The sequence below is a fragment of the Emys orbicularis genome, chromosome 11 (assembly GCF_028017835.1).
Source record: "Emys orbicularis isolate rEmyOrb1 chromosome 11, rEmyOrb1.hap1, whole genome shotgun sequence".
NCBI classification, from domain to species: Eukaryota; Metazoa; Chordata; order Testudines; family Emydidae; genus Emys; species Emys orbicularis.
Window position 1 is genome coordinate 46,631,346 of NC_088693.1, and position 23,300 is coordinate 46,654,645.

At 40.2% G+C, this 23,300-nt stretch overlaps 1 protein-coding gene across 2 annotated transcripts in view; it reads right to left on the minus strand.

The window, feature by feature from the left end:
* Positions 1-3,954: 3,954 nt before the first annotated feature.
* PDE1A (phosphodiesterase 1A) overlaps positions 3,955-23,300 on the minus strand; it is a 259,510-nt gene continuing 240,164 nt past the window's right edge. The window contains exons 15-17 of one of the 2 annotated variants that reach the window (XM_065413365.1): positions 22,493-22,774; positions 17,113-17,397; positions 3,955-4,031 (exon numbers count right to left, since the gene is read on the minus strand). In XM_065413365.1, the coding sequence (XP_065269437.1) occupies positions 3,955-4,031; positions 17,113-17,397; positions 22,493-22,774 (644 nt within the window). Of the gene's footprint in view, positions 4,032-16,999; positions 17,398-22,492; positions 22,775-23,300 lie in introns of those variants that run through there. The other variant, XM_065413366.1, reaches the window with a different exon arrangement.

A 23,300-nucleotide genomic window follows, 5' to 3' on the forward strand; every position in this document is an offset into this window, starting at 1 on the left:
CCAGGGGCCCTTCCCCCCACACTCAGCTGGCGGCTGCAGCAGGGAGTGGGAGGGACAGAGGAGCTGACCCGTTGCTCCCAGGCGGGGAGGAGGGAGGGAGATTGAGCTCTGATTGGTTGCTTTGCCTCTGGAGGAGGCAGGGCAGTGAGGCAGATGGCCAATGAGAAGGTGGCTTCCCCCCTTCTTTCTCCCTCCCCCGCCACCCCTCCACAAGAGTCAAATTTGCTATCTTAACCTCGCTTTGGGGAATGGAATGTGACACATGCATAATATTTGAAAGGAGCCTTGTCCCAGACAGCAAAATTACAGAATGCGATCCAGCTCTGACGCTAATTAAAATACATGGGAAGGTTTTTTGTTCTTACATGGAGTTTTTCAAAAAATTCTGTGGCACACCTGTTCAGGCCTGACAGCACACCAGTTGAGAAACACTGCCCTAATGCTCTAGGGGAGATGCATACACAAACCCCATTCCTTATGGTCCCAGGCAATATTGTGTTAGTGCATCCTCAAATGTTTAAGGGGGAAATTCATCCTCCTACAGAGGCCTCAGCACAAGGTCTATACACCATTTAAGTCCCCCTTATGCCATATTTTGAAGAGTCAAATCAGTTGGCGCATAGGTCTCAAGTTGGTTCTCTCCAGTGAGGTAAATTTCACCTCCATAGATAACCCAGGATGTGGGTCAAACACTGGCACAATCTTACTGCAAAGAAAGAAAGAAACTTAACTGATGTTAATTAGAAGACATACTTGAGAAAATGGTGCATCCTTCTTCACTATTTCAATGCAGTCCATCACAGTGCTTAAAAATTTAATACAAACTGGCAAGTCAGGTTATTTATACAGAAGACACATTTGCAGATTAATGATCCAGTCATGGAAGGTGCCGAATACCTCCTCTGAGGTGTATAGCTCGCTTACCTCCCAGCCAAGGAGTTGAGGGTGCTCAATATAAGTGGAGCGTGCTGAACGCCTCACACAAGGCACACAGTGCCTTGCAGATTCTGGGGTGAATTCTGCTGGTAAATACATTTTCAGTAACAAATGTCTGCTGTGTGTAAATCACTACTGCAAATAGATAGAGAGGTCAAATTAATTCTGAAAAAAGTCAAAAGTTGAAATGTGTGGGTCAAACTTTTCATGCATTTGTGCAAAGCTTTTAGTCTCCGTGAATCATGAACGGCACGTTTGGAAAATACGGGTACTCTCTCGTAACACTAAGATTTCATTGACTTCATTTGCAAAGATGCCAAGCATCTGCAGCTCCTACCAACTTCAGTGTGAGCTGCAGATGCTCAGCACATCTGAAAAATCTAGCCCCCCGTTTTTCCACACGGCAAAATCCCGAAGTTCTGACTCCACTCTTACTGAGGCAAATCTTCATTGAATTCAAAGGAAGCTTTGCCACAGTACCTAGTCGGCTCAGAATCTACAAAATTACTTCTGATATGACCATACTGTCTTTTCCGTTGTCAGAATGGCTCTACGGAACCATCAGATTATTTATAGTATATTATAAGAGGAGGTGAAAACCATTCAATGAAAGAATGAGGAGGTACAATTGAGTGATTCAGGTAACTAATGATCTGCCCAAACTCTAGCAGAGTATATATAAATCCTTAACTCAGCAAAAAAAAAAAAAAAAAAAAAAACACCCCCACCCCGCAAAAAAACAGTTATGTTATAATGTATATAATACAATTTCATGTTAACATTTCATTTGTTATTTGCACTGTACAGAAAGTCCATGCTAAATACAAGCTCTGGACCAGATTCAAAAACATTTTAAATGCACTTTTTACACCCTCTATGCACAAATATTTCTTAAATTAAAACTATGCACACTAAATATGCATAGTGAATATATGGCTTATGTGTTGAATGACATGAGTTCCACCTTTTGGTAGTCCTTTAACCCCAATATCGAGAGTTTGAAATATACCCAGTTCAATCACAATTGCTCAGGTGTGTGCAGGCCAAAAAAGAGGCAGAGTCAACAAATATAGACATAAGTGAGAATCGACATAATTGTGATTATTGCATTAGTCCTTATTCAACCTGGGTGAAATTCACCCATGCTGAGGACCAGTATGAGGCCTATGCTCCACTTTAGTCCCACTTAGGATCCCAAAATAAATAGCACATAGGTCTTATTTTGGTCATCTAAACAGGAGTGAATTTCACACCCACTGAATAATGTTGTGAAAGGGGCTATTGGCTGCTTATGAAGGGTTGTTGGTCATGGAGGTCACCACCCAAAGGCCTGTTAAAGGAGTATTGTAAGTTTAACGGCCTAAGCCACCTGGTCAGAACATGCAACCCAGAGGGCAGTGGGAGCTATAGGGTTTCCCTTTAGATTCCAGATGCAGGGGTGAGCAGTTGATTGCAGGGCTGTGTGAGTTAGAGGGAGTAAGCCAGGAGAAGTAGTCATGTGTGACCCTGGAAGGAAGCTGAGGCAGGGAGGGAGCCACTCCTTGGGCACTGTGCTGGCTGGAAACTAACTGCCTGATTGCTGTACATTTCTACTGCTGCTCGGGGAAACAGGATTGTGTGAATATTTATGTAAATAAACCAAATACAGCATGGATTATCCTGACTCCGTGTCACTGAGTTTTCATATGAACAGAATCACCCACAAGGCCCCAAATTTTCCCTTCCTGCTCAGTCTAAGGGGCCACAATACCATCTGCAGACTATTTATACATGGTTTTGCTTAAGTGAAGCCAAAGTGTCACTTGAACGTTCTTGTATCTATTTCCTCTGCCCTGATCTCGAACAATATACACCTAACTCCATGGCAGGTGTGACTCCACTGCCAAGGTCTTACTGAACACCATAGGACATGGTATTAGAACATTTTGATCTTAGCGTTGACAATTATTTAACAGGTTTTCAATCGATATTTCAAAGGCTGGTTTCATTAAACACCAAGTTTTCTCCAAATTGCAGCCACAGCATCAGGATACATTGATTGTTCACATGGGCTGCTTAGTACAACACTAACATTTCTCTGTACAGTCTACATTCTAATTTGTTTCCAAAGATTTTAAGAAATCTGACAAGTGGGACTTAAATGTCATTATGCAATGTGGATGCATAAACAATTGTCTGTGCCAGCTTCAGTTTGGCTTTCCATTTCCGTTGGATGTAGATCAAGGTTACCAGCAGTTTTACAGCAAACCAGTGCAAATGATAAGTGCCTTATATATTAACATGTATCTCATGCTCATTTGGCAAGGACTGGTTTCAGTGATGCAAATAAAATGAAGTCCAAGTTTTGGCTGAAAAAGTACTCTGGCTAGGTTTAAGAAGGCAAAATAGAAGAGGAAATAAACCAGTTACAAATGCATCTGAAACCTTGAGAGTTATTAAGTGCCTCGAGTTACCAGCTCAGGATTTTATGGTTTTTACTATCATTATTTTGTCCAATGATTGTCCATAAAAATGGCATGGTCCGAGAACGAGTACATAGAGGAGATGATAGCCTCACAGAAAGCTGAATTAGGAACTTGTAGTGCTGTTCTGTTTTTCCTGCAAACAGAATTAAAATGAAAATACATGATGTGACATGTGCTCTACCATGAAACTTCAAGTATTTACAATTCTTATAGTGATACATTTCAGATAGATTATTTAGCCTGGAAAAGAGAAGAATTCAAAGAAACTTAAGGTACGGTTTTAATCAGTCCTTCCCTCTTCTACTCTGTCCCACTTCTTAAGGAGATGCTGTAGGGTCAGTTGGCCCCCCAAATTAGTAAAAAACCTACAAGTAACAGAAATGTTTCTATGTTTTTTTAAAAATGCCACTGGAAATAATTTTTCTAATACTACAAATCAATTAATATCCCTCTGCAATGCTTACAACCAAAACTTACAGAATTATGACATGGTAAAAATGGTAAAATTACCTCTCATGACTAAAATGTCAGAAGCCTTTAAGAAGTAGCAAATCTAGTTGTGTATCACAGCATGTTTTTGTTCAGTGGCTTTTATTATATCTTCTGATTTTTGACAGTGTTTAGGCTCACCTGAAAAACACACAAATGGGAATGTACCTTAAGACATTAATCAAGTCAACGGAATGTGCTTACGTTTTCATACATAATATGAACCTGTCTTGTGGATAACACATTGTAGTATTACATCTGAGTAGGACATTTTCCCTTCCTTTTCCAAAGGTAGCCTATCTTATACTTACATTTCAATCATTACTTCCTTTTCAGAGTGAATATGTGGGATTGAGTTTAATCATTTTCATTTACTCATGTGGAAAGACACAGAATGAAAGCACTGGACCAGAACATTAATTGAGACAAATATAAAGCAATTTTTATTAGTCTATTGTTAATGAAGCATTAGAAAAAAATTAAATATATTTTCTGTACAAATTTCAACTGCTTCTTGGGGGGAATTCACCCCTGCGAAGATGGCTACTTAAATCCACTTTGGGGGTGAGTTTCACCTGGAAAAAGAATGATACTGTAAATTTGCAATTGAAGCCTAATTTTAAGAGTTCCATTTGTCCAATCTGCTAACTGAAACAATACCACATGACTTATGTATTAATTCAAAACTAAGCAACACAGCTTGAATTTCAGTTCTTGAATAGTCACAATTAACAGTATTTAGATCACAGAAATTATTTGTGAATATTTTTGAATATAGAAAATTAAAAACTGTGGACAATTTGCCACTATAGAAAGAGGTGAAATATGTCAAATACATTGAATATAAATTTGCTGCTCAGTTCTAAGCAATCAAATGCATATTCTGGTCACTGATTTGCACCAATAAAACCTACAGCTGGTTTGCAGATTGTGGAGGAAGGAAAGCAAGGAAAAACATAGAAGGACAAGGAAGTAGAGGGAAAACAGATGGGGAGATAGAGAAAGGCAGGGGAAGATGTTTGAAAGAGGAAGGAAGCACTATTAGAAGCTAAGAATTAAAGTAGAGGAAGAGTTTTTAAAGGAGGACAAACAATAGTTTGTAAGTGGGAGGAAACAAAAGGAAGAGGATTTAGCTTGAAAACAGAATGATTAGTAGAGAAGTGTCAGAGGAAGAGTATACCAAAGAGGGAAGGAGACGGAAGAGGAGAAAAAGCATTGAATTCACTATGGGTTTGAAATCTTAGTGCCACTGAAGACAGTGGGAGTTTTGCCATTTACTTCAGTGGGGCCAGGATTTCACCCCTGCTCTCAGTCCCTTGCAGTTTCACATATCTGAATGCCATGCTCTAGTATTTGGAAAGCTAGGTCAGCTCCCCTCTGCCTGCCTTTCTAAAGATGTTTATCAGAGCTGTGTGAAGGATGGAAGTTCCATTTCGCAAAGGATTTCAAGATTTCTGAATCTGGCCTCATTCTAAACTGAAATAAAAACTGAGAATTTCAAAATTTTCCATGAAGTAAAATTCTGAAAAGAAATGTTCATTTTGGGTCACACTACCTATTTCAGTTTGATTTCAACTTTTTATAGTTCATATTATAAGCTATAATGAAAAATTAAAAAAAAATGTTTCAGAACAAGAAATTGAAATGTTTGTTCCTACAATCTCAAAATGGGACATCTGGACATAGTTGGAACTTTCCCCCTCCATTTTCCCTTCAAAGTTAAATTCCAGCAAAGTTGATCTGATTTTGTGAAGTGTTTTGATTTTGACGAAACTGCATATTCCAAAGGAGTATGGTTCAGGCCAGGTTTCTCTGAGCAGCATTTTGATCAAAGCTCAATTGCTTTGTTCTTTGATCTTACCTTATTCTTTATCCACATCAGCATATGTTTTTCTCCTAATTATGATTTAAGGGTCAGTGCCCTGATTCAGCATTGCTTTGCACCCTGTTTAGCCCCTTACACCAGCATCAAAGTAGATTAAAATACTACCAAATACCCCTTTGCACTGATGTAAATAATTACACCTGGTGCAAGGAAAAGTATGAAGTGGGGTTCAGGAATCTACCATGTCTCCTTTGACTGACACTTATATGCCAGAGAGTGATCAACTGATGTAATCTGAGCCAACATAAATTACATTGCCACATTGCTGATGTGGATTTTCCTGCTGCTATTCTATCTGGTTATGCTCCAGGAGGCTTTAAGTGATCAATTGATACTGTCCATGTGTGTTTTATACTACTGGTAGTTACTGGATAGTCCTCTACTGTCACAGAGATTGATGCTATAGTTAGTCATTTTTAATCACAGATTCACTGGCTTCTTAAATGTTAGTATTTCTTGACACATTAAGGATAAGTTGTTTTTCAGGAGGTGTTTCCTTGGAAACTTTTGACGGTCAGTTTTGCATGAATGCCGGCCTGAGCAGGAATCAGGTTTGGTTAATGAACTAGGAGTGCCTGCAAGAGCTAAATCTCAGAGTAGGTGCTAGGACAGCAGATCCCAAGTTTTGCCATCGCATGCACCTCCTCTTAGTAGCTATAGGGTGTCAAGGACCATCCCCCCTCTCTATGTGCAGGCATGGTGACACCACCTTGCCCTGCATTTACAATCCCTTCACATCTTTGTAGCGACTGCAGTAGTTGCTTACTCATTTCCATTAGGAAATTATGTATTTTAGTTGTCTTTAAAGCATTGTGTTTTATCCTATTAAAAAAATTAATCATGCTGTCTCCCTTTGCTCGTCATTTACTCTCCCCTCACATCTGTTCTGGTCTTCTCAGCATAAAACAAGAAGCCCCTGTGCCATCTCTCCACAGAGCACCAGCAAGTGCTCCATAGACCACTGTTTGGAAACTGCTGGCATGGGAGCTGGGACTTGGTGGGCAGATACTATGGTGATGGGTAGCACATTAGTACATGCAAAAATGTCTGAGAAACTGAGAGATGCTTGTTGGAGCAACTAACTCTGGGTTGGATCAGAAGCCAAATTTGCCCATGAATGAAAAGAAAAAGGCTATGATCACCCAGGGGAGATAAGCCCTCCCTGCTAGCACACCCAAAGGAGGTGGTCCCAGAAGTGCAAAGGGAACACTAGGGTGGTGCACACCCATCCAAAAGGAGCATGTCAGTGTGGGTTGGGGCATAGTCAGGGCCCCACTCTGCATACACAATGGCTGGTAACTTAAAGGCCATCACCGAAGAGAAGGGGTGTACCTTTTACCCAGGGGTCCCAAGAACCATGGTGGAGTTTGCCCCCTTCAGCTTTTCTGGAGGCATTACACCTCCCTGTGATAAAAAGGCATAATGTGGTACAAACTGATCACCAGTCCATTCTCTCCCTATACTCCTCTCCCCAACACTCCACTGGCTTTAAGAGCCAAACCTTACCCCATATTCTAGGGCACCGGGGTTACAGATATATGGTAGACATTCCTTGCTTGAATAAGTAGAAGCTAGTCCAGCCCAAAAAAGGCCAGTTCACGCCAGAACAGTAGCTTTTACACAATCACGTCCCCCAACATAAAAGACCCCTAATATCTAAAAACACTTTCCATTATTCACGTTACAGAGGATAGATGCCTTTGCACAATTTGTGCCAGTGTAGTCAGATGAAACCCATGTCCAAGAGTCCAGGCAGAATGTATATTCTTTTTCTTACTTATTTCCATTGGGTTAGCAATATGTGTTTTTGCTCTGCAGCTTAAGAGGTTTCAGTAAATGGTACAATTGAATCTGTGCACGTGCCTAACTTTAAATGAGCAACTGTACTATTTATAAGTAGCAGTTCTCAAATTGCTTTTCCTTGCATGAGAGATATGCATGGGTACTCTGGAAGCACATTGGAATTAGCAGATGAAATGAACACTCTCTTCCCAGTTCAGAGTGAGGATGTTGATAGTGCCCTGCTATGATGTCTCTCTTGTTTGCTGAGTGTTACTACATCACTTCTACACCAGACACTTGCTCTCACTGTATCGAAGACCCAACCCTTTGGGTATCACAGACAAACTGCACGGTTCTATGGACTTTTATTGTAAATGTGATGAGAGCACCACTTACTCTCTGGAAGTCTCAGCCGAAGAGCGAAATAGCGTTTGCTTTCTTGAAAATGAATGGCAAAATGTATGAACAAGGCATAGTGACGTTCAGAGATCATTCCATTATTTATACCAAGGTCCTGAGAATTCTAATATATATACAGGGAATTTTATTATTCCACAACCAACTTGCTTTAGATAGTTTATGTTTTTCATAGAGCACCAGGCCTCTGTAGAACCAATTGCTCATGATCTCTTTCATTGTATTCTACAGTCATCTTCTCAGCATATTTTGGTTTGCTTTCTCTATACTAGCTGATGCCCTTTATCCTGAAGGATCCAGGCTACTTTAAAGACTGTGAGGACAGTTTTTTTAAACTAGGTGACTATCGTATGACAACCATTTACCCTTTTGGCTATTCACATCAACACAAGACATCTGTAACAAGGTGGGAGAGTATCTGTTGATCCATGTTGTCAGCAGGTGCTAGGGACCCTGCCTAAAGCTGTTGATGTTCTACAGACTCATTGCATCAGATATGGCAATGGGCAAAGTTCTTATTCCATGTTTAGGAGAAGAGGTGATTTAATGGACAATGGCATCTTCTTAAAATACATTGGTATAACAGCTTCAGATCCTTTGCTCCAATAGTATAAGAGGCAGGAAATGCCTGAAGGATGTTAAGCACTAGTATGGAACTCATCTCTCGTTATATGTTCATTTGCATTTTTTTCTATTTTTAAAATCCCAAACAAACCCTGTTTTATAGAAATATTTTCATAAAAATCTGTAAATATAAAATACTAGTTCTTATACAGAGCATAAAACCTTGAGTGGACTTACAGGACAAATATGTATTTAAGGGTATTCCATCCAACTCTTTCCTTTACCACAGCACTTTTTAAGTCATTTTTAGTTTTACATTGTGTATATTCTCCTTTTTTGCAGAGCAAGTGTGGTTTCCTCTCAATGGTTATATAAAGCAAAGGTTCTGTCAGTCTGTCTGTATCCCTCTGTTGTCTCATTTTGTACTAAGATGGTAAGATCTATGGTGCATGGACTCTCTTTTCATTCTGTGTTTGTGCAGCACCTAGCACAATGAGGTCTATGACTGGGACTCCTAGGCACTATGGGAATACAAATAATAATAATGTGTTCTTCTTTGTTATTGACGTTTAGATAGTAAAGACAATGAATACCATGGCAAGTTTACAAGTTTTACATTGTTAAGTTAAATGAAAAAGTACTTGCTGCCTTATGGGGAGGATGGATGGATGGATACCATGTTCAATGGTAACAACAGATACTTGAGAAGATTGAAACTATATTTCACTTTCACTGCTGGCATAACTTATTCATTCATGACTCCCTGGAGCCCTCAACAGGTAGCTTTTCTCAACTACCTCGGTTTTCACTTCTATGGTCACCTGTTCCTGCTCACAGAGATCCCATTGTCCTCTTCCACATCTGACTCTTAATTAACTCATTGACTTGCTTTTCCCTCAGCCCTCCCTTTCCACCCAAGGAGAAAACATTTTTAGCAGGAAGCAAATATTGATTCTTCTGATGGCATGGCGTGCCTTACAATCACGTTTGTCCAGTGGGACTAAAGAGTTTACATGAGCTGCAGGAGGAAACAACACAACTGTCTTCCTTTTTCTCTTTGGTACACTCCTTAATTCTATTCTGTACTCAAACATTATTTGTCTCTTGCACTTTTGTCACCTAAGAGTGTACAAAAGTCAGCATGATACACCACAAACTGCAATAAACACTGATCACTTAGTGTTCTGTACTGCTGTGACTTACATCTTACTATTTGACTGATACTTGCACTAATACCAGTAACTTGGACATGATTACAGCTGGCTGGAAAACAGAATTTCCATCCCGGGGAAATTCAGATATTTTGACATTTGTTTACATTCTGAATTGGGAGGAAAAGTCAGAATATCAAAAATTTTCACAGAATTAAATGTTCCAAAAAATTGCAGTTCAGAAATGTGAAAGCAAGAGGTGTGTATATTTTTGACTCAAACATTTTAAAATAAAAAACATTGTTTTGAATTGTTATTTTGACTTAAAATGACATTTTTAAGGCAACCATTTCAAAACAAAATTTTCATTTAGTTTCAAAATGTCATCTTAAAAGAAATGTTTTTGTTTTGACTATCTGAATAGAAAATTAAAATATTTTGAGAAAACTGGCATTTTCCTAAGAAAACATAGACTTTGATGAAACCACATTTTCCAGTGAGGAAATTTTCCAGTTGAAAAATTTCAATAAACTCTAGATATGATATACACCAAGAAAGTGGAAAATGAGTTGCTTTAGAAAGTTGTTCATTTGCACACTTAAAATATTCTTGATGGTGGATTATATTAGTTTATATAGCGAATCAATTTCTAACAGACTTTTTTGTAAAGGATTACTCTATCTCCTCCCTTTTAAATGGTTACATTTTGTATTCCATTAAGGCAGTGGTTCTTAACCTGGAGTGCACGCACCCCCTGGGGGTGCAAGATGCCCTTTCTGGGGGTGCGAGACATGCCAGATTTTTTAGAAGGTAAATCATCGAAAACATAAATTAAGCACAAGCACATAAGTACAACTACTTTGTTTCATCACACCTATGTATTTATTAACATTATACATTTTTAACGATTACTGTAATATACAAACAAAAATATATCTAGGTTTAAGGGGTGCGATAACATATTTTTTAGGTTTACGGGGTGCGAGAACATATTTTGTTTTTTGATAAGGGGTGTGAGAACATATTTTGAGAACCAAAGGGGTGCAGGCTGCAGTAAAGGTTAAGAACCACTGCCTTAAGGCTTCCTTCTAGAATCACTTAGCACAATTTTAATCAACAATGCTTTGAAATACAACAGTGACCCAACACATTGTGGGTATTATAGATCAAGCTTTTATTTTATTTTATATTTTTGCGCTAAATACTTGGTTAGAGGGTGTGACAGGATAAGGTAATTCACCCCAGTTAGAATGCATTTATTGTAGGCTGGTCTGCTAGTTTTAATGTGCAGAGGTTATTTGGAATTATGATAGTTTTGAAATGGAAATGCAAAGTATTTTATTTTTAAGGCTGGGATTTCCCTTTGGTATTGGATGTTGCAAATTCATTTAATCTTAATTTAATTGCGCAGACTGGAGTTTTGCACATTGCCTATTTTCTGGATAGCACTGACACAATGTTACACACTCTATGTGGGTAAGTACACAGGTAACATCATTCTTTAATTCTCAAAGGGCGGGGTCTGCCTCTTGCTATGTATTTGTGCAATGCCTAGCACAAGGGAGCCATGACCTCAGTTGGGGCTTCCAGACACTACTGTAATGCAATTAACAACAATATAAATGTAAAATCAGACTGCTACAAAGAAGTTCAAACCTGGGTTTATTTAATTCTATCATCTATGGCACCTCTGTAGGTATATAACTGACTTCAGCTAATCTCAGTAAAATGTAATATGTTTTCCACATCGCAATAGCGATTAGCAAAGAACTTCATGTAGAAACTTTTTGACCTGCTATAGCACACTGCTAAACTCTACCAGATTAAAAGGAGCTGTAACATCCAAGCACGGTGACTAAGGCTTTGTCTACACTGCCCCACAGTTCAGAAAAAGGGGGTGTTAATAAGCTGCACTGTAGCTCCCCCATGTGGGCACAAACTTAAAGGTCCCTAAAAGGACTACTTAAAGGTCCCCATTAGTGCAAACTAGGGACCTTTAAATTCATGTCCACAGAGTTCACATGGGGGAATTACAGCGCAGCACTTTAGTGTGTACTGCAATTCATACCCTCATAATCCAAATTGTAGAGCAGTGTAGACATGGCCTTAGTCAAGAATTACACCAGATCCCTCCTGTTTATTAGATTCACAAAACTGAAAATATTGGAATTGGCCAGGAAAATTTCTAAACTACAAATGGTAGAGTCAGATTGATTTACTGTTGAGATCAGAACAACTGCCCATGGTAAAGAAAAATTAAAGGATGTGCTGAAGTGATTTCTTTCCCAAACTAATGGTTTAGTAGGTGTATCAAACACATTTCTGAAGTGAGAATGGCAGTCAAAATACCTAACCTGCTGAAACTGCAGGCTACTCAGTCTGGGCAGAACCAATTCATTTTATATCTGGCAAACAGTGGTTGTAACTGACTGGAACAGTTTGTACTTCTGATAGATTTTAATTCTTGGTTTCCTTTTTAAAAGAAAAAATATAAATATGAAATATTAAATGTACAAAATAAATCAGACTATCATGATCAGAAAACAAATAAAATTCAAATACCACCTAGGGTGAAAACTCCCTTTAACTTCAACACAGCCGGGAGCTCACCCACAGGATATACATTATCTGACTTCAGCCTTTGATAGCTTGCTTAAGGCAACAAGAATATTTCGTATAACCCTAGTAATTTCTGATAAAGTTAATGGGAACTGAGCATCCAAATGCATTATCAGCCTTGAAAATCTCACTCTTTTTCTTGATTTATTCACTAATCTCAAATAGGCACACAAACATCAAATCCATTTGAAACAGATAGTGCTGTCAAATTATGGATTTCCTTCTATTTCATATGTGACTTTACTTTAATGATTTGCTAATATCCAATATTCCTTCTTAATTAAGAAAATTAGAAACTCTCCATTCCACAGTGTGATTTTTATCTATGTTGGAAAATGGAGGCAAGCAATCACTGAAGCAGATGGTTGAGACTAAATTCAACATCGATCAATGAAAGGAAGTCTCACAGTATGATGCCTGCAGCTGATCACTCATTGAACTTGGATACAAAAATGCCTGCTATACAAATAAATAAATAAATAAATGCATTTAAATTTAAGCTACAGCTAAATGCAGTCTAAGTGACTGTCCAGATTCCTTATATTGTATCATCCTACTGCATAATCTCGTGGCCCAGTTAGTCTGAAAATAGCTCTAGATGCACATTCTAGATACACAAAAGACAAATCAGAGTAATCTAGATTGTAAGATCCTGGGAGCAGGGAACTTGTTTTATAGCTGTATAAAATGATGTTTCCACCAGTAGCTCAATATGAATGAATGAATAAATAAGCAAACACATTCATACAGTGTATCAGGCCCACTGACAGGGGGGTGCAAAGGGGACAATTGCCCAGGGGCCCAGGCGATTTAAAAGGGCTCGGGGGCCCCCAGCCGCCGCTGGCGCAGCTGGGCTAAGGTAGGCTTCCTGCCTGCCCTTGCTCTGTGCCACTCCCGGAAGGGGCTGGCATGTCCCTGCGGGCCTTGGGGGCAGTGGCAGGGGGTCTCTGCGAGCTGCCCCCACCCCAAGCGCTGACTCCGCAGCTCCCATTGACCAGGAACTGCTGGGCCTCCCACCTAGGAGCCGCTGCAAGAGGGATGTATCGGTCGCTTTCGGGAGCTGCCTGAGGTAAGCGCCGACCACCCCCCCGCGCCACTCCTACACCCTAACCCCCTGCACCAGCCCAGAACCCACACCCCAGACCCAAACTCCCTCCTAGAGCCTGACCCCGTACCCCCTCCCACACACAAACTCCCTCCCAGAGCCTGCACCCGGCACCCTAATCCCCTGCTCCAGCCTGGTGAAAGTGAGTGAAGGTGGGGGAAAGTGAGTGACGGAGGGAGGGGGAATGGAGTGAGCAGGGGGCACGGCCTCAGAGAAGGGGCGGGACAGGGATGTGGTCTCAGGGAGGGGGTGGGGCAAAGGGCTTTGGGTTGGCGCAATTAGACAGTTGGCAAGCCTACCAGGTGGGCATGTGGAAGCCCTGGCCATGCCGGAAGAGTGTGCCCAGCAGCGCAGCCAGCAGCTCGCTGGGCACCAGCCAGTGCAGGTGCAGCACTGCCCAAATGTCAGGCGGACCGTGTCCGCACAGCTTGTGCATGTGTGGGGGCCCATTGACTGTTCTGCCCGGGGGCCCGGAATTGCTGTCGGCCGGCCTGCATTGTATCTGGGATGAATAGTTTCAAATGAAGTAGAAGTTAGTTTCAGAACTCAGAATGGCACCAAAATAATTATAGTTAGCATGTTGTCTATCAACAGCATGCCCAGCAATGAGCAATACCCTTTATATGTTCCCATCATTGCTAACGGGATGACGATTAACAGTTGGTGGCAGTCTTGGATATGAGCCCTTTTCCATTTCACTTAGTTTCCAAAGTCACCTTCATAGCAATTCAGCTATTATCTCAAAATCTGTAGTGAATCTAACATACTATGGTTGAGCTTCCTGTAGCAGCAGCACTAGCCCTGATGTTTGCTCCAGCCAGACATTTAACTGTGAAGGCTCAGATGCATCACTGTTAGATAAATTAGAGGAGACATAATTGATGTTTTGGACCATAAATCAATCTCTGGAGGTGACCTGGACCTTAAAAAGGTGGTGTGACTACTGCTGCTACAGTCTAATAATAGGATAAGTTAAACCTGCTACTGCCATGACAGACTTTAGGCTTACAAGTCCCGACCTCTGGCTTTTTTTATAGCATGTCCTAGGGTCAGTTTGTACAGAAATGAGCCTTCTGTATGGGCCATTTAGTTCAGTGGTGCAGGATGTAGGCATATGAGCTGTGCCTTGTAGTTCAGGAGCTTGACTGACATTATTCACATCTCCTCATTAAACTCAGTTATTGCCCTCCCACTTCCTTCCTTTTTAGCCCTTTAATTATTTATTTGTCTCTAAAACAAGCATACAAACAAACCCAAAACACTTCCCTGGTCTATTGCAGCTTTGCACACCCTCCTTTTTGTGCCCTCTTCCAGCAAAACAAATAATTTCTAACCCATTTTACCTTTGGAAAGTAAATAACTCCAGTGGGAAATAAATCAAATGTAGGCTATTACCAATTTCATAAACTGCAGTCCTGATGCCTTAAAATCCTGCCTGTCCTACAGGGGATTTCCTACCATGCTGAATGAATTCCTTTCAATAACACTGAGTTCTCGTAAATAACGATATGCTCATTGCACGAGAACCGTGGACTTTATGCTGCAAGAACTGTATGCCTACAACCGTACTTTGCCAATTTATTCCATTATCTGGTCAGATTTCTCAAGCTATCCAGGATCTGACCGAGTCAAAGTTTGGATGGAGGAACTCCAAGGAACATCTCGGTGCTGCAGAAATAGCACTGGGGGCGCAGTAAGGACCCTTAGTACAAGATGGCTGTTATACCTCTTCTATGGGCACAGCAAGTGGTGCCTCTCCTTGGGCTCCTCCTCTAGTGCATAGCAGGCGTTAACCCTTTCTCAGGCACTTCATTTTCACCCTGCCAAGGCCCACATGTAGCATGCAGCGTGTGACCAAAACCCAAAATGAAAGAGAGAAAAAATATTCATTTAAGAAACTTTAAGTACTGGGGGATTCATTCTTTTCATAGAAATAATCCAGTCTAGAACCTCAGCTTTGTGATCCTTTACTCTGATGAACAATTTTCAACAATAAAAATGAAAGGACATCAAGTGTGTGCGTGTGTGTGTAGGACATGCTGGGGATAAAATGAGGGAGATCTCTCAAGATGAGGGACAACTGAGAGGTGTGCTAAGCTATACTTCCACACACTTATGCTCAGGCAATGCCACCTCATCTCCCAACCTCGCAAGGCTCAGCCTCAGAAAAGACATACCTGAGCCCAATGTTTGAGCTGGGAACAGAGCATGTGACTACCTCAAGCCCCTAAAGTACAAGACACGGGGAAAAATTAAGCAGCAACTTTGTTTGGTTCTCACTAAGTTCCCTTATTTTTCTTCACCTGCAGGAGAATAAGGCCCTGACCCTCACTTACCCATTCAGCTCTGATCAGATTACGACCCTGGCTGCACTGTGGAGAACAAGGGCTACTCTCCCAATACTCCTTGCTGCAAGCAAATAAGTTGGTGAGGGGCAGGGATTTGGAAGGAGCTCTGGCTCTGTCCCCCTCACTCAGTGGCCATGATAACTGGCTGGGTGTATGTGGGGGAGGCGGGGCAGAGGGAGAAGGGAGCAAGCGGGTCCATGAAATGGAGTGGGGTAACGTATTCCTCCCTCAGAACAAGGGGAAAGTAGGGGATGAATTGTAGCGTTCAGAGCCCCAATTCATTCTCTGGTCTCTCCTGGGGCAATGCAGTCACGTGTTGCCTCTTACTCAGGATGGATTGAGAACACGCAGTCTAGCCCATCATAAGCCCTTGAGCGTGTGGGGGTGTAGGTGTGGGGAAGAATGTACAATACACCAGGGGAGAGAGTTGGATCTTCATGGCTCATGCAAAGATGTGAAGGATCCTCAGCCCACAAGGAAGAGTCAGAGGTAATACTTTCTTCTCAACATCCCATTCTTTTAAAGCTTACTTTATCATCAATTTCAGTAGGATTTGTAAGTTAAAATGGAATATCACACAGTACCTTCCTTCTACTTAGATCAAGTTCCACTGTCGCTTGGACACCTTGACACTGGTGATCATATGATCACCAGAGTGCAGACCACAGCCTATGTCAATAAAACCCTTTTCATTTTCATCATATTGCATCATCATGGGTCTTCTTTGGCTATTCCATCCCCTTCCCCCTCAACATTCCAAATTTTCACCTTCCTTGTTAATGAAATGGCAACTTTTTATACTTATTTTAATGATCAAATTACACCTGCTTAAAGTGATCAAAATAAATGGGGGAAGTTGTATTCATTTTTATTACAAATGATTTGATTCATGAAGTTTTGACCATAAGTGCCTACAATAAGTGAGAAGCCTTGTAATAGCCAAAGCAGAATTACCTATTCAAAAAGAAAATGACAAGCAGTTTCTACAGAGTTTATGTAATTTCCCAGTAACTTAAACTTCTATAGTTGCAAATACATATCTAAAATAATTTTGAAATTATGAGTTCAACTGTCATATTTTTGGTATTTTAAGCCAAATAAGTTACTATTAAATATCAAATACTTAATATCAAAAAGGTTAAATTTATTCAGGTCAAATGTTTTTTATTTGATGACACTTCAGTTTCTACATATGCCTGAGGAAGGGCCATTCCTAAACTGCAGGCTCGAACAACTACTTAATTGGACATTTTATGGATATCAAAGCTTAATAGGGATGTAACAGACACGGCGGCAGCTCCACCCTGCACCACTTCGTTAGACTGATGTGTGTTTTGTGATGAGATATTACCATTCAATGGGTCAGTGGGCTGTGTTTCTTGCTGTGCCTCGGTGGGATCTTTCTGGTTTGGATCAGAGTTAGTGAATTTCTCCGAGCTGGATGCGCTAGGAGGACAGTCGAAAGTTATAACTTGTAGGACGAAGGAACTGGGAGTGGAGCTTCTTGGTAAAGGCGTGTCATCGCTTCCCTGACTACTCTCATTTTGTGTCCTGGTTGTTTCCTCCTGTAATTGTGCATCTGCGGGTTTTCTGCTTTGGTCTTTTTGCTGTTCACCAACATTTCTCACAAGTTCTTCTACAGAAAGGGAACAAAATATGTAAATTAGATATGAAATATATGCTGCAGTTGCTTTGATTTCTTAGCAATGGCTCTGTCCTAGAGTTGGACTTGGAAACATTGTGCACATGGGAATTCTTTGTCACTTTTAGTGTTAATACATGTGCACTGGTTTGTTTAAAGTGGATTAAGTTCTGATCTCAGTTACACAGGTGCAACAGAAGTGGTGGTGACTGGATTTGGTGTTTGATCTTTAATCAGTACTTCCATCTGCAGCTGGAGTGGCAAGCATTCCAGGAAAAGCCATGTGCACATGGGAAGGGAAAGGGTGGAAACAGGATGAGATCACTGCCGAGTGCCGTTCCATTTAGCAATGCTGTTTATGGCAGCAATGCTAGAGGGAGCAGAGCTCAGGAGCTCCTGAGACAGGTAGACAGGGAGGGCCTTGCAGAAAGAAGGGAGTGAAGAGAGCTGTGGCAGCTCTGGAGGAGAAGGAATGAATCCTGGAGGGAGGAAGAGGATATCAGAGCAAAAGAAAGAGAACCCAGGATGGAGAGAGCTTTAGGAGGTTACACATTTGTGCTATAACAATAACAGCAGCAACAGTGGGGAGGGGACAAATCTCAAAGAAATAGTACTTCAGAGGGACAGACAGTGAGGGAAGGGAGAGACTGATCCAGGAGGCCAAAGCTCAGTTGCAAGAAGAGAACTGGAGGTAGAGAAAGAAAGGTTGGGGGGATGGCACGGAACTGAGAAAAGGGAAGTTCAGGAGGATATAATTTGAGTGTGGGAGAGAGAGTTTGGTAGGAGGAGCTGGAGGATAGAAAGAGCAGGGGATGGAGAAGACTTGTATGGGAGGGGATAGAGAGCACACTTTGGTGGTGGGGATGGAAGGGTTGACAAGAAGAGGGCCAAATGGCAGATGATGGCTGTTTTCCCTGTTATTAGAACACCTGCCTTTTCCTATCTCTTAGGTTCAGCTTTCAGATCCCTTGATACTTCCATGACAGATATAAAATATCCCCAGTTTTATAAAACGATGAGCATTAGAATTTGAACTGTAACTCCACGAACTCTCTGGGGATTATTGTGTGATTTCCCAAGCCCCCAGTTTTCACTGTTATTAAGTACTACTCTCCTGAATCCTCAGGGCATGTTCTTTTGGAGGGCAATTTGGCCTAGGAGGTGGGAGGTAGAAGAAACATTCCCTCCAAATCTGAGACAAGTTCACTAGATGTTTCTAATATATGGAAGCTTGAACAATTAGCTGCTTTCCCTTCTTTGTCAGTTCTTATGATTTTTTTAGCCGGTTATAGCTTTAAAAAAGGGAGGAACTTCACATTTGGTTTATTGATCCAAACTGCTTACAAACATTAGAGAAACAGGAAATTTCTCCTGGATTCTATAACTGAGGGGACTTTTGATCTCTTCATAGCTATTGCTTCCTCTAGGGACCTGCTACAGAACTGCTAGACAGAACTGGCTGCGTTAAAAGACATTACAAAATCTGTAGGTGTAGTTTGGAAGCAATTTTCATGCAGTTCTACCAAGTTGTATTAATTAAAGCAGATGTCATTCATGGCATAATCTACCTATGGCTTTTGTCCCAAAGAAACTAATTTACATATCATACTTGCTGGTGAATATATGCTTCCATATGGTAGAGCTACAAGCATTTTCCTTGACTTTATCAATGTTTAAGTTGTATCACTAAATTGAGGGGGGGGGAATTAAAAGAATGTTGAACTATAAAACAAAACAGAAAATGGAAAGAATGGAAATTATAAATTAATGTAATACTTAAAAAATTAAAATAAAAAAGCTATTAGAAAGTATGTACCATTAACATCATTCAAACAATCTTAGCCTGTCCTCACTGTGAACAAACAGTAACTGGAAATAATCCTCTGTTTATAACTAGGGCTGTCAAGTGATTAAAAACATTAATCACAATTAATCGCGTGATTAAAAAAAATAATCTTGATTAATCGCACTGTTAATAATGAAATACCATTTATTTAAATATTTTTGATGTTTTCTACATTTTCAAATATATTGATTTCAATTACAACACAGAATACAAAGTGTTCAGTGCTCACTTTATATTTATTTTTGATTACAAATATTTGCTCTGTAAAAAACAAAATAGTATTTTTCAGTTCACCTAAGACAAGTACTGTAGTGCAATCTCTTTATCATGAAAGTTGAACTTACAAATGTAGAATTATGTACAAAAAAACTGCATTCAAAAACAAAACAATATAAATCTTTAGAGCCTACAAGTCCACTCAGTCCTACTTCTTGTTCAGCCAATCGATCAAACAAGTTTGTTTATATTTGTAGGAAATAATGCTGCCCTCTTCTTGTTTACGTCACATGAAAGTGAGAACAGGCGTTCACATGACACTGTTGTAGCCAGTGTCGCAAGATATTTACATGCCAGATGTGCTAAAGATTCATATGTCCCTTCATGCTTCAACCACCATCCCAGAGGACATACATCTATGCTGATGAAGGGTTCTGCTTGATAACAATCCAAAGCAGTGCGGACTGACGCATGTTCATTTTCATCATCTGAGTTGATTTTCTTTTTTGGTGGTTTGGATTCTGTAGTTTCCGCATCAGAGTGTTGCTCTTTTAAGACTTTTGAAAGCATGCTCCACACCTTGTCCCTCTCAGATTTTGGAAGGCACTTCAGATTCTTAAACCTTGGCTCGAGTGCTGTAGCTATCTTTAGAAATCTCACATTGGTACCTTCTTTGCGTTTTGTCAAATCTGCAGTGAAAAGTGTTCTTAAAATGAACAACATGTGCTGGGTCATCATCCGAGACTAGTATAACATGAAATATATGGCAGAATGCGGGTAAAACACAGCAGGACACATACAATTATCCCCCCAAGGAGTTCAGTCACTAAGTAATTATCCTTTTTTTAATTTAATTTAATTTTATTTAATGAGCATCATCAGCATGGAAGCATGTCCTCTGGAATGGTGGCCGAAGCATGAAGGGGCATACAAATGTTTAGCATATCTGGCACATAAATACCTTACAATGCCAGCTACAAAAATGCCATGCGAATGCCTGTTCTCACTTTCAGGTGACATTGTAAATAAGAAGCGGGCAGCATTATCTCCTGTAAATGTAAACAAACTTGTTTCTCTTTGCGATTGGCTAAACAAGAAGTAGGACTGAGTGGACTTGTAGGCTCTAAAGCAGGGGTCGGCAACGTTCGGCACGTGGCTTGCCAGGGTAAGCACCCTGGCGGGCCGGACCAGTTTTATTTACCTGCTGACGCGGCAGTTTCGGCCGATCGCGGCCCCCACTGGCCGCGGTTCGCCGTCCCGGGCCAATGGGGGCGGCGAGAAGCCGCCCGCGTCAGCAGGTAAATAAAACTGGCCCGGCCCGCCAGGGTGCTTACCCTGGCGAGCCGAACCTTGCCGACCCCTGCTCTAAAGTTTTACATTGTTTTGTTTTTTAGTTGAGTTATGTAACAAAAAAATCTACATTTGTAAGTTTCACTTTCACAATAAAGAGATCACATGACAGTACTTGTATGAGGTGATTTGAAAAATACTATTTCTTTTATCATTTTTACAGTGCAAATATATGTAATGAAAAATAATAAAATAAAGTGATCATTGTACACTTTGTATTCTGTGTTGTAATTGAAATCAATATATTTAAAAATGTAGAAAAACATCCAAAATATTTAATACATTTCAATTGGTATTCTACTGTTTAACAGTGTGATTAAAACTGTGATTAATCATGATTAATTTTTTTAATCACGATTAATTTTTTTGAGTTAATCGTGTGAGTTATCTGTGATGAATTGACAGCCCTATTTATAACAAAGTATGGGAGCAGAGTTAAGGTTAAGTGTTCTTAAAAATACATTTCAATACTTTCCATTTTTAAGTTCACATTAATCTAAGATTTCTAGTTTTGAGGATGTTATATTCCAATATTATTTTAAGATGTTTCCCATTTAAATTTCTACTACTCTAAAGAAGGAATACCTTTTCTACTCAGGGTTAAGAAAGTTTTCTGCCGGGAAAAAGATGAAATGCAGTTTTTGCAGACCTGAGATGGTATTTCAGGAAAACTTCAGAACAGAATTTTATTTTGCTATGGTACAACTGATGGCTGTACTGCTCAAGTTCATATCAGAAGTAAATCTTTTGAAATATTCTCACATCTCTAGATCTTTTGAAATATCGTCACCTCCAATACTCTCACACATCTCAGTCTGTACAATGAAAAATTGAGCATCTTAGAATTGGTCTTGGAAAAAAGTCATTTATGTTCTTCCAAAACTTGGGCTGACAAAGGAAAATTAGCATTTTCATCTGAACAGTACTGAAGGCCTGTTCTAGATTATTATTGTACTGGGCCCTTCTTTCTAAAAGTGCCTCTGACTGGTTGAGATCAGTTATCTATTTATCTAAATGTTTACACCATGCTCATCACAGGTTGAGTGAGTGCCTATGGTAGGACAGCTAGTGTGTGGCTGTTTACCTCTGTTACTAATGGCTTGTCTACACGCAGACGTTACCTAGTTTTATACCGATCTAAGATTGTCCACATGCCACCTTAATAAAATTGGGGAAACATCACTCACTGGTGTAACTTTGTGCGTAGACCAGGCCGAACAGATGTTGGTAAATTGGAATATGGGAAAACTTATTATTTTCAATTCTAGGAACGTGAACATACAGTGGAATTTTGGATACTGTGCAGCAAAAACTGTAGGTAAATGTTGGACTTTCTATGGCAACCACTGTATGTCTGCTCAGCCTGATAGCCAGAACAAGTCTGGTATTCTTATCTCAACAAGCATAAAATTGATTATCACCACAAATTGTTTGGGTTCTGACTGTACTATTACCCTTGGTCACCCATTAGCTAACTTGCTAACTTACACAGTAAATTTGATAGGAACGGGACTGTAACTGATTAATGGCAGAACTACCATTGGCTTCAGTGACACCTAGAGCAGGCTGATAGCATAGCCATCCCTGCAAAGCCTGAGTGTGCTACATGTATTTTTTCCACCAAGATTTATGCTACAACTATTGCTTAATCAGTCTTGAAATCTGAATAGTGATTACCATTCCACAGTGATAAAATCTCCATGTCACTCTTAGTTAAATCTGCCTGAAAAAAAGAAAAATTAGTGGTGTGTTCTTGAAAAGTTTTGGCAGGGTAATCACAGGGATGGGTTAATGGTTGGGATTCAGGATAGTCAGGTATATATTCCTCAATGATGATATCATCGCTCTCATTAGGACCCAGACTCCTTGTTCTTGGTATCATGTCTCTCATCTCTTGTATATCTGACTCTATGTCCCGACCCTCCTTACTCCATGCAGGTTCATTCCCTATGAAATCCTCTGCAAAACAGGAATAGAAAGAGAGAAATAAAACTAGGAATTCTTAGCTGATAGAATAGCTCAGCTGTTCATGGGTTATGTTGTGTGCTAGACAGAAAATATCCATAACAATTAAAAACATATCCCTTTATTATATAAGAGCTATATATTATATTGGGGGACTAGCAAAAAAATATGATCTGTGGTATCTGCTGCATGCTGCTGGTACCCAGCTCACTGACTCTGCCTTGTCCGATCCCACTGCTATGATGGATGCACTGGTTTCTAAATGAGGATGGGGCTGGGACTGGGGCTATTTGGTGACTCAACCCAGACAAGACCGAGGTAGCATTGGTACTAGGACAAGAGAAGTAGGCTGACCCAATATATTTTTCAGGGAGGATACTGCAACCTCTAAAATGGGTTGTTTTGAAAATAAGATATTAAAACATCCCAACCGGTTTTCAATTAAATTGCATAGTGTTTTATCAAGGGCCTTCACTTAAATGAAGCTGGCAGCAGTCTCACCTATTTATTGCTGGTTACA